The following is a 10,730-nucleotide window of genomic DNA, read 5'->3' on the forward strand; positions in this document are numbered from 1 at the left end:
CACTAATCCTGTATTTAATAGTGCTTGACAACTCCATGGGATGTGTGCTAGGTCAGCATGATGAAACGGGGAGGAAGGAAAAGGCGATATACTATCTCAGTAAGAAATTTACTGACTATGAAATGAGATACTCGCCCATTGAAAAATTATGTTGTGCCCTGCTCTAGACTACACGGAGATTGAGGCAATACATGCCCTATCATACAACTTGGTTAATTTCAAAGTTAGACCCTCTAAAGTATATGATGGAGTCAACTCTGTTGAAAGGAAGGATGGCTAGGTGGCAGATCCTACTCTCTGAGTTGGATATAGTCTACGTAAATCAAAAGGCTATCAAAGGGAGCACGATAGCAAAATTTTTGGCCAGCAAAGCTTTAGAAGACTATGAACCTCTGAATTTTGATTTCCCGAATGAAGACTTGATGTATCTGGCAACCGCTGAAGAGGATTCCCATGAAAATCATCCTTGGAAGCTAAACTTTGACGGAGCTTCGAATGCTATAGGTAATGAAATTGGGGCAGTCCTTGTGTCCCCAAATGGAGATTACTATCCTTTTACCAGTAAATTAGATTTTGATTGCACCAATAACATGGCTGAATATGAAGCCTGCATTATAGGCATTCGGGCAGCCATAGAGCGAAAAATTAAGATACTAGAGGTATACAGAGACTCTGCATTGGTAATATACCAGCTGAAAGAGGAATGAGAAACGAGAGACCCAAAGTTAATCTGCTATCAAAAATTGGTTCTGAAATTGATCGAGGAGTTTGACAGTATCACTTTTCGTTATCTCCTACGAGACGAAAATTAGGTGGCTGATGCTTTAGCCACTCTAGCCTCTATGATCAAAGTGAACAACTCAGAAGAAATGAAGGCTATTCAAATAAACATTTATGAGACCCCAGTTCCTTGCTACAGTATTGAGGAAGAGGAAAATGATGACCATCCATGGTACCAAGACATACTGCGATGTGTAAAGAATCGTGAATACCCTGACCAGGCGATTGAGACTGATAGGAGGACATTGAGGAGACTGGTCATTGATTATGTCCTAGATGGAGAGATTTTGTATAAGAGGGGAAAGGATCAAGTATTGTTGAGATGCGTGGATGCTGTAGAGGCCAAGAAAATTTTGGTAGAAGTCCATGAAGGTATCTGTGGAACGCACGCCAATGGCTTCACGATGGCCAGACAGATTATGAGAGGTATTATTGGTCCACCATGGAAGGAGATTGCATCAATTATGCCAAGAAGTGCCATAAATGCCAAATTTCTGAAGACAAAAAACATGCACCTCCTTCACCTCTTCACGTTATGACTTCTCCATGGCTTTTCTCCATGTGGGGTATGGATGTCATCGGGACAATATCACCAAAGGCTTCTAATGGGCATCGTTTCATCTTTGTGGTTATTGAGTATTTCACTAAATGGGTAGAAGATGTTTCCTATGCTAACTTCATGAAGTCAGTAGTCAGCAAGTTCTTGAAAAAAGAGATTATATGTCGATATGGGATGCCCGAAAGAATCATATCTGATAATGCGCTGAATTTGAACAATAGTTCGATAGCGAAAGTCTTCAGTTAATTCAAGATCAGACACCATAATTCGTCACCATATCGCCCAAAAATGAATGGTGCCGTGGAAGCAGCTAACAAAAACATCAAGAGAATTGTAGGGGAAATGACTGAAACTTACAATGACTGGCATGAGAAATTACCTTTTGCTCTCCTTGCATATCGAACATCTATTAGGACTTCTATTGGGGCAACACATTTTTCTCTAGTTTATGGGATGGAGGCAGTTTTACCCATTGAAGTTGAAATCCCTTTTCTCCGGGTATTAGCCGAACTAAAGTTAAATGAGGCCGAATAGATTCAATCTCGATATGATCAGTTGAACCTGATAGAAGAAAATAGGCTAAAAGCTATTCGTCATGGTCAGATGTACTAGAAACGAATGATGCGAGCCTATAACAAGAAGGTTCGTCCCAGAGATTTTCATGAAGGGGACCTACTGTTGAGAAAGATCCTTCCACTACAAAAGGACTTTAGAGGGAAATGGATGCCAAATTGGGAAGGACTTTAGATAGAAGACATTTTTTGGAGGAGCTTTGATCTTGAGCGAGATGGATGGTAAAAGCCTACCAAATCCTAGAAACTTGGATTCAGTCAAGAGATACTTCACTTTAAGAAAGAGGACCAAGGTGAAAACCCACAAAGGACACTTTGAGTTCTAAAAAGAAAAACAAAACCAAGGTGAAAACCTGCAAAGGACGCTTTGAGTCTAAAAAAATAAAAAATGATGAAAAATGAAAAATTAAAATGGAGAGGCCAATGTGAAAGCCCGCAAAGGGCGCCTTGAGACCAAAGGGGATTTGAGTTGAAAACCCAAAAAGGACGGCTCAAATTTTGATCAGAATGAGACATGATGTGATCAAAACAGCTCAAATTTTGATCAAATTGGGGTATGTGATGATCTTGCTATAACACCCTTTACTCAAGACCGTTTCCGGAGTCGAGCATGAGGTGTTACTTGACTTAACTTATTAGTTCGAGGCATAAAAATTTACTTTTAAAATTAATTTCACTATTCACAACAAAGCTGTCCACCTATGCAACAGTTACTAAATTAATTATAACTCGAGCTACGAAAATCTAAATTTAGATATGTAAATTTTCCCTAGAACTAGACTCATATATCTTTTTACCATAAATTTTTCAGAATTTTTGGTTTAGCTAATTATTACAGTTTATTAGTTAAACTCTCCCCTGTTTCACTGGTCGACTTTCCTGACCTCTCGTTACTAAAATTTAATTATCTCATTGTACAGACTCCATATGGTGTTATCACTTGTTTCTACAGAAAATAGACTCAACATGGAATATATACATATAAATTACAACTCATAACTGTTTTGTACAATTTTTAATGATTTTCCAAAATCAGAAAAGAGGATTTCGAAAACCACTTTGACCTTGTCTAACTAAAAGGAAAATATCTCAGAATACATAATTCCTTTGTATATCTTGTTATTTTTATATGAAAATAGACTCAATAAGCTTTAATCCTATATACCATTAACTCTCTAATTCATTTTATACTATCCATGGTGATTTTTCAAAGTCACGTCACTGCTGCTGTCCCAAAACTGTTTCACTACCAATTTTTACTTTTTCAGGATTTCTATGCATAATTTATCACCTGGACATTTATAACAACAAACACCTTCATACTTAACCATTTTAATAACTATTCATCATCAAATATTTACATATCATCTTTTGGTCAAAATTTAAGAATATACAATCGAAATGACTAAGTCCCTATACATGCTATAGCTCAAAACATTTATCGTCTTAAAATACCAAGTTGCGCTGGTTGATAGTGTGAACGCTCTCCAACGTCTTCAAGATCCCGACTATGCTTGATAATACTATATGAAAGAAAAAGAAATAAAAAAAGTAAGCATAAAGCTTAGTAAGTTTACAAGTAAATAAATAACAACATTGAACATAAATAATGATATGCAAGTGTCATGTTCTTAAGTTTCCTCTTTACTTACTCTCATTTACTTGTTTATTTACTTACCTAATTAGATAGCTTAAGATTACAACTTACTCTTCTCTTGCTGACATATTGGTTCTCACTGATATCATAACATATTCTTAAGTCTTATAACTCACCTGAAGTTGCTAATTATACTTTTACTTGAACTTGCATAGAACATAATCTGCTTTTTTTAGCCCGTTGAGCAACATTGGAATAATAAGGATACTTGGGTCTCTTTTCTGATAATAACATGCCAAAGCCATGTCCCAGACATGGTCTTACATGGGATGTTTCTTATACTGCCAATGCCATATCCCAGATATGACCTTACATGGGAGTTTTCATATCGGTGCCCATGCCATGTCCCTGACATTGTCTTACAGGGGACCTCTCATCTCGGTGCCAACACCATGTCCCAGACATGGTCTTACATGGGACATCTCATAACCTCAACGATGCCAATGCCATGTTCCAGACATGGTCTTACATGGGATCTCTTTACCCAAATGTCATGACATTTTTATCCAATACACTCCTAATGTTTCAACGGGGCTTTTATCACTGATTCTCTATCATCTTATGCTTAAGTCAACATTAAATAATTTCATGAAATAAATACATAATTGCTGGAAAATAGCAGCATTAATAATAATTATTGAAATATTGTATTTATTTACCGTAAACTTACCTCGGTACACAAATGTGATCACATCTAACACGTTAGTCCTCAACCATTTTCTTTCCCCGGTCTAGCTCCAGATTTCATTCTTCTTGATCTATAATAGCAAATTTAGCTTATTTAATACTCACATTCATCAAAACAGTCCTTGACTCAATTTTGGCAAAATTACAATTTTGCCCCTAAACTTTTGCATATTTACACTTTTTTCCCAAATCTCGAAAATTAAAATTCACCTCTTATTCTTATGTTTTATAATATGCTGAACATTTTTCCCTTCTATGACAACATCAAATTCTTACTGTAACACTTACTTATGAACATTAGGTATTTTTGTTGATTTTGTCAATATACTCATTTTCACTTAAAATCGACTAGCAAAAGTTGTTTAACATAATTCCTAGCTTCATATTCTACCATAAAACATCGAAATAAACATATTTCACCTATGGGTATTTTTCCAAATATGAACCCTAGGTTAAATTATTGCTAAAATAAGCTAAATTAAGCTACAGGGATTCCAAAAACGTAAAGAACATTAAAAACGAGGCTAGGAATCACTTACTATGAGCTTGAGAAAGTGAAGAAACCCTAGCTATGGCTTCCTTCAAGTTTTGGCAGCAAGCAAGGATGATGAACACAATTTTTACATATTTTTCCCTTTTAATTCTATTTATTTACTAAATGAATAAAATGCCCTTACTTAAAAAAAATCCTATTTCACTTATCTCATGTCCATTTTTTTCCATCACTAACTAATGGTCTAATTACCATATAAGGACCCCTAATTTATAGTTCCATAACAATTAAATACCTTTAACATATAAAACTCAACTTTTGCACTTTTTACAATTTAGTTTTTTTGACTAAATTGAGTGCCCAAACTTCAAAATTTTTGAACGAAATTTTCACGACATCATTCCATGAAATTGTAGGCCATAAAAATATAGTAAAAATAATTTTTTTCCTCATCGGATTTGTGGTCCTGAAACCACTGTTCTGACTAGGCCCAAAATCGGGATGTTACATTTCTCCCCTTTAGGGATTTTTATCCCCGAAAATCTTACCTGTAAAGAGATTTGGGTACTGTTTTCGCATGGCCTCCTAAGGCTCCCATGTAGCCTCATCAACTCCATGCCTATTCCATAATACTTTCACAAGTGCAATACTTTTTTTCCTTAGTTCTTCAACATAAGTCATGTCTGGCCGAATCTTAACCACTGTGATGAGATCACATGTGACAGATCAGAACGGTAACAACGTAACATAGACACATGAAATACATTATGAATCTTCTCTAGCTCAGTTGGCAAAGCTAACCGATATGCTAAGGGCCCAATTCTTTCAGTCACCTCGAACGGTCTAATGAAACGTGGACTTAGTTTGCCTTTCTTGCCAAATCTAAAAATTTTCTTCCACGGGGATACTTTCAAAAACACTTTGTCACCAACTTGATACTCGATATCTTTTCTTTTTAAATCTGCATAAGACTTTTGTCTGTCTGAAGCTGCTTTTAAATAATCTCTGATAACTTTTACGTCCATACAAAGCTTCATAAGGTGCCATCTTCAAACTCGACTGATAACTATTATTATAGGCAAACTCTACCAACGACAAATATTTCTCCCAACTGCCTTGAAATTCTAAAACACAACATCTGAGCATATCTTCAAGTAACTAAATAACTCTCTCTGACTGACCATCGGTCTGAGGATGAAAAGTTGTACTAAAATTTAACTTTGTACCCAAAGCTTCCTACAATTTCCTCCAAAACTGCGATGTAAATCTCGGATCTCTGTCTGAGATAATCGATAACGGTACTCCATGTAGTCTAACTATCTCTGAAACATACAATTCAACCAACTTGTCAAGTGAATAATCCATATGAACAGGAATAAAATGAGCTGACTTCGTTACCTTATCAATTACAACCCATACTGCATCCTTTTTTTTTCGGTGTCAACAGTAACCCTGCTACAAAATTCATGGTAACTTGGTCTCATTTCCACTCAGGAACTAACACAGGCTGCAATAAACCTGAAGGTACCTAATGTTCAGCCTTCACCTGTTGACAGATCAAGCATCTAGAAACAAATTCTGAAATATCTCTTTTCATTCCTGCCCACTAGTATATTTTCTTTAAATCGTTATACATCTTTGTACTACCTGGATGAATAGACAAAGAATTTCTATGTGCTTCCTGTAAGATCTTCCGAATAAGCTCATCATTCTTTGGTACACATACTCTGTCTCTGAACATCAAACAACCATCAGAACGAGTCTAAAAATCAGACTCTATTTTCGACTCACATTGAGCTCTTTTAGCTTGCAACTCACTGTCATTTTTCTGAGCTTCATAGATTTCTTCGAGAAACATCGGTTTAGCCATCAACTCAGCTAAAATGGAACCATCATCAGTTAAAACCAAACTGGTATTCAAAGCTCTCAATGCAAATAAAGATTTTTTACTCAAGGCATCAGCAACAACATTTGCCTTACTCAGGTGGTAGTCAATCACTAACTCATATTCTTTAATCAACTCTAGCCATCTTCTTTGCCTCAAGTTCAAATCTTTCTGAGTCATCAAGTACTTCAAGCTTTTATGGTCAGTAAATATTCGGCACTTCTCACCATACAAGTAATGTCTCCAAATCTTCAACGCAAATACAATGGCAGCCAGCTCTAAATCATCCGTCAGATAGTTTTTCTCATGTGGCTTTAACTGTCTAGAAGCATATGCAATTACTTTATCTTCATGCATAAGTACACAGCCCAATCAGTTCAAGGATGCATCATTGTAAATCACAAATTCTTTACCCGGTTCTGGCTGTACCAAAACAGGAGCTTCTGTCAACAATGCCTTTAACTAGTCAAAACTCTGCTGACACTTTTCAGTCCATTCAAACTTGACATCTTTCTGCAACAACCTTGTTAATGGGGTAGCTATTATGGAAAATCCCTTTACAAATCATCGGTAATAACCAGCTAATCCAAGAAAGCTTCTGACCAGTGATACATTTTTAGGAGGCTTCCAATTAACAATAGTTGAAATTTTACTTGGATCAACTTTAATACCATCGCCTGAGACAATGTGTCTAAGGAATCCAACTTCCCGAAGCCAAAACTCACTTTTACTAAACTTGGCATAAAGTTTATTATCTTTCAAAATCTGTAAAACTGTTCTCAAATGCTCAGCATGTTCAATCTCATCACGAGAATAAATCAGAATATCATCAATGAACACAACTACAAATTTATCTAAGTAAGGTCTGAAAATTCGATTCATTAAGTCCATAAAAATAGCAGTAGCATTAGTCAATCCAAATGGCATCACAAGAAACTCATAGTGACCATACCTAGTCCAGAAAGTAGTCTTCGAAACATCTGACTCTTTAACCCTCAACTGATAATAACCGGATCTCAAGTCTATGTTGGAAAACACAGTAGCTCCTTTCAACTAGTCAAACAGATCATCAATTCTAGGCAGTGGATATTTGTTCTTTATAGTTACCTTATTAAGTTGCCGGTAATCTATGCATAATCTCATTGAACCGTCTTTCTTTTTCACAAAAAGCACTGGTGTGCCCTACGGAGAACAACTAGGCCTTGCAAAACCTTTATCAGTTCATTCCTGCAACTGAGCTTTCAATTCTTTCAATTCTAACGAGGCCATTCTACAAGGAGCAATAGAAATAGGAGTTGTATCTGGAATCAACTCAATACCAAATTCAACTTCTCTAATAAGAGGCAAACCTGACAATTCTTCCGAGAACACATGTAAATACTCACGTACCACTGGCACTGATTCAATTTTCAACTCTGGATTTTTAGTATTCAATACAAAAGCAAGATAAGCTTTATACCCATTTCTCAAACATTTCTGAGCAGACATAACAGAAATCATGGCAAGAGAACTATCTGACTCATCTGTCTTTTCTTCGAGTCTTGAACTTCAATTTCAGCTTTGCCCTTTCCTTTTTCTTTTAACAAATCCTTGCTTTACAAGATCTCTCTCAACCAGAACAATAAACTCTCTGATTTCTAAAACACCCACTGACAGTTGAATATCATCATTGAGCCCGTCTTCAAATCTCTTGCACATGTTAGCTTCTGTAGATACACACTCTCGAGCATACTTGCAGGGTTTGACAAATTCACGCTCATACTCGATAACAGTAATCTAACCCTTCTTTAACTCAAGGAACTCTTTTCTTTTCTGTTCAATAAAACTCTGACTGATATACTTTTTATGGAACTCCTCCTGAAAGAAATCCCAAGTAACCCTTTTACTAGGTACCACTAACACAAGAGTGTTCCACCAATGGTAAGCCGAATCTCTGAGAAGTGAGACAACACACTTCATACATTCTTCAGGTGTACAAGATAATTCATCAAAAACTCTGATAGTATTCTCGAGCCAACATTCTGCTTTCTCTGTATCATCGTCTTTAGTAGCTCGAAATTCTTCAGCCCCTTGTTTTCTGATCTTATCAACTGGTGGCCTTTCCCTGATAACTATACCTGCGGCTGGAGAAGCTACATAGGGAACCTGAGAATCATGAGGCGGTGGAGGTATAACAGTCGTATTTGTGCGAACGAACTCGGCAAACCAATCATTCATAGCTTGGAAAAAGGCTTCTCGAGCCCTTCCTCCCTGACTAACTAAAATGGGCCTTTCACTAACATTAACATCTGGTGGCACCGTCCCTTCTGTGGGAGCAGACGCATTACTTTCTAGATCACCTGTACTAGCTCTTTTGGGATCCATAACTATAAAAGAAAAACATTTTAAAATTGTCAGGAGTCGTCACACTATTAAAATACAAGTATGACATGTATAGCTAGACTCTTATTCATACTGAATATTCTGAGAACCAGCTAAACCTGGCTCTGATACCAATAAAATGTAACACCCCTTACCTGAGACCGTTACCGGCGTCGAGCATGAGGCGTTACTTGATTTAACTTATTAGTTTGGGGCATAAAAATTTACTTTTAAAATTAATTTCACTATTCACAACAAAGTTGTCCACCTGCACAGCAGTTACTAAATTAATTATAACTTGAGCTAAAAAACTCTAAATTTATATCCGTAAATTTTCCCTGAAAGTAGAATCATATATCTTTTTACCATAAATTTTTTAGAATTTTTGGTTTAGCCAATTAGTATAGTTTATTAGTTAAAGTCTCTCATATTTCACTGATCGACTTTCCTGACCTCTCATTACTAAAATTTAATTATCTCATTGTACAGACTTCATATGGTGTTCTCACTTGTTTCTACAGAAAATATACTCAACAAAGAAATCTAGACATATAAATTAAAACTCAAAAATATTTTTTTACAATTTTTAATGATTTTCCAAATTCAGAACAGGGGATTCCAAAAACCACTTTGACCTTGTCTAACTAAAAGGAAAATATCTTAGAATACATAATTCCTTTGTCTACACTGTTATTTTTCAATGAAAATAGACTCAATAAGCTTTAATTCTATATACCATTAACTCTCTAATTAATTTTATACTATCCATGGTGATTTTTCAAAGTCACGTCACTGCTGCTGTCCCAAAACTGTTTCACTACCAATATTTACTTTTTCATGATTTCTATGCATAATTTATCACCTAGACATTTATAACAACAAACACCTTCATACTTGGCCATTTTAATAACTATTCATCATCAAATATTTACATATCATCTTTTGTTCATAATTTAAGAATATACAATCGAAATGACTAAGTCCCTATAAATGCCATAGCTCGAAACATTTATCATCTTAAAATACCAAGTTATGGTGGTTGAGAGCGTGAACGCTCTTCGACGTCTTTAAGATCCCGACTATGCTTGATAATACTATATGAAAGAAAAATAAATAAAAGAAGTAAGCATAAAGCTTAGTAAGTTTACAAGTAAATAAATAACAACATTGAACACAAATAATGATATGCAAGTATCATGTTCTTACGTTTCCTCTTTACTTACTCTCATTTACTTGTTTATTTACTTACCTATTTAGATAGCTTAAGATTACAACTTACTCTTCTCTTGCTGAAATATTGGCTCTCACTGATATCATAACATATTCTTAACTCTTATAACTCACTTGAAGTTGCTAATTATACTTTTACTTGAACTTCCATAGAACATAATCTTCTTTTTTTTAGCCCGTTGAGCCACATTGGAATAATAAGGATACTTGGGTCTCTTTTCTGATAATAACATGCCAAAGCCATGTCCTAGACATGGTCTTACATGGGATGTTTCTTGTACTGCCAATGCCATATCCCAGATATGGCCTTACATGGGAGTTCTCATATCGGTGCCCATGCCATGTCCCAGACATGGTCTTACATGGGACCTCTCATAACCTCAATGATGCCAATGCCATGTTCCAGACATGGTCTTACATGGGATCTCTTTACCCAAAAGTCATGACATTTCTATCCAATACACTCCTAATGTTTCAACGGGGCTTTTATCACTGATTCTCTGTCA

The 10,730-nt window shown here is 35.8% G+C and overlaps 1 protein-coding gene across 1 annotated transcript; it reads left to right on the top strand.

Moving 5' to 3' along the window:
• The first annotated feature begins 245 nt into the window (after positions 1 to 245).
• Positions 246 to 1,585, top strand: LOC107906512 (uncharacterized). The gene is made up of 3 exons (XM_016833530.2): positions 246 to 680; positions 813 to 1,152; positions 1,437 to 1,585. The coding sequence occupies exons 1-3, from the start codon at positions 246 to 248 to the stop codon at positions 1,583 to 1,585; spliced, it is 924 nt and encodes a 307-aa protein (XP_016689019.2).
• The last annotated feature ends 9,145 nt before the right edge of the window (positions 1,586 to 10,730 follow it).

This window comes from Gossypium hirsutum, chromosome D08 (genome assembly GCF_007990345.1).
Source record: "Gossypium hirsutum isolate 1008001.06 chromosome D08, Gossypium_hirsutum_v2.1, whole genome shotgun sequence".
Taxonomy (NCBI): Eukaryota; Viridiplantae; Streptophyta; class Magnoliopsida; order Malvales; family Malvaceae; genus Gossypium; species Gossypium hirsutum.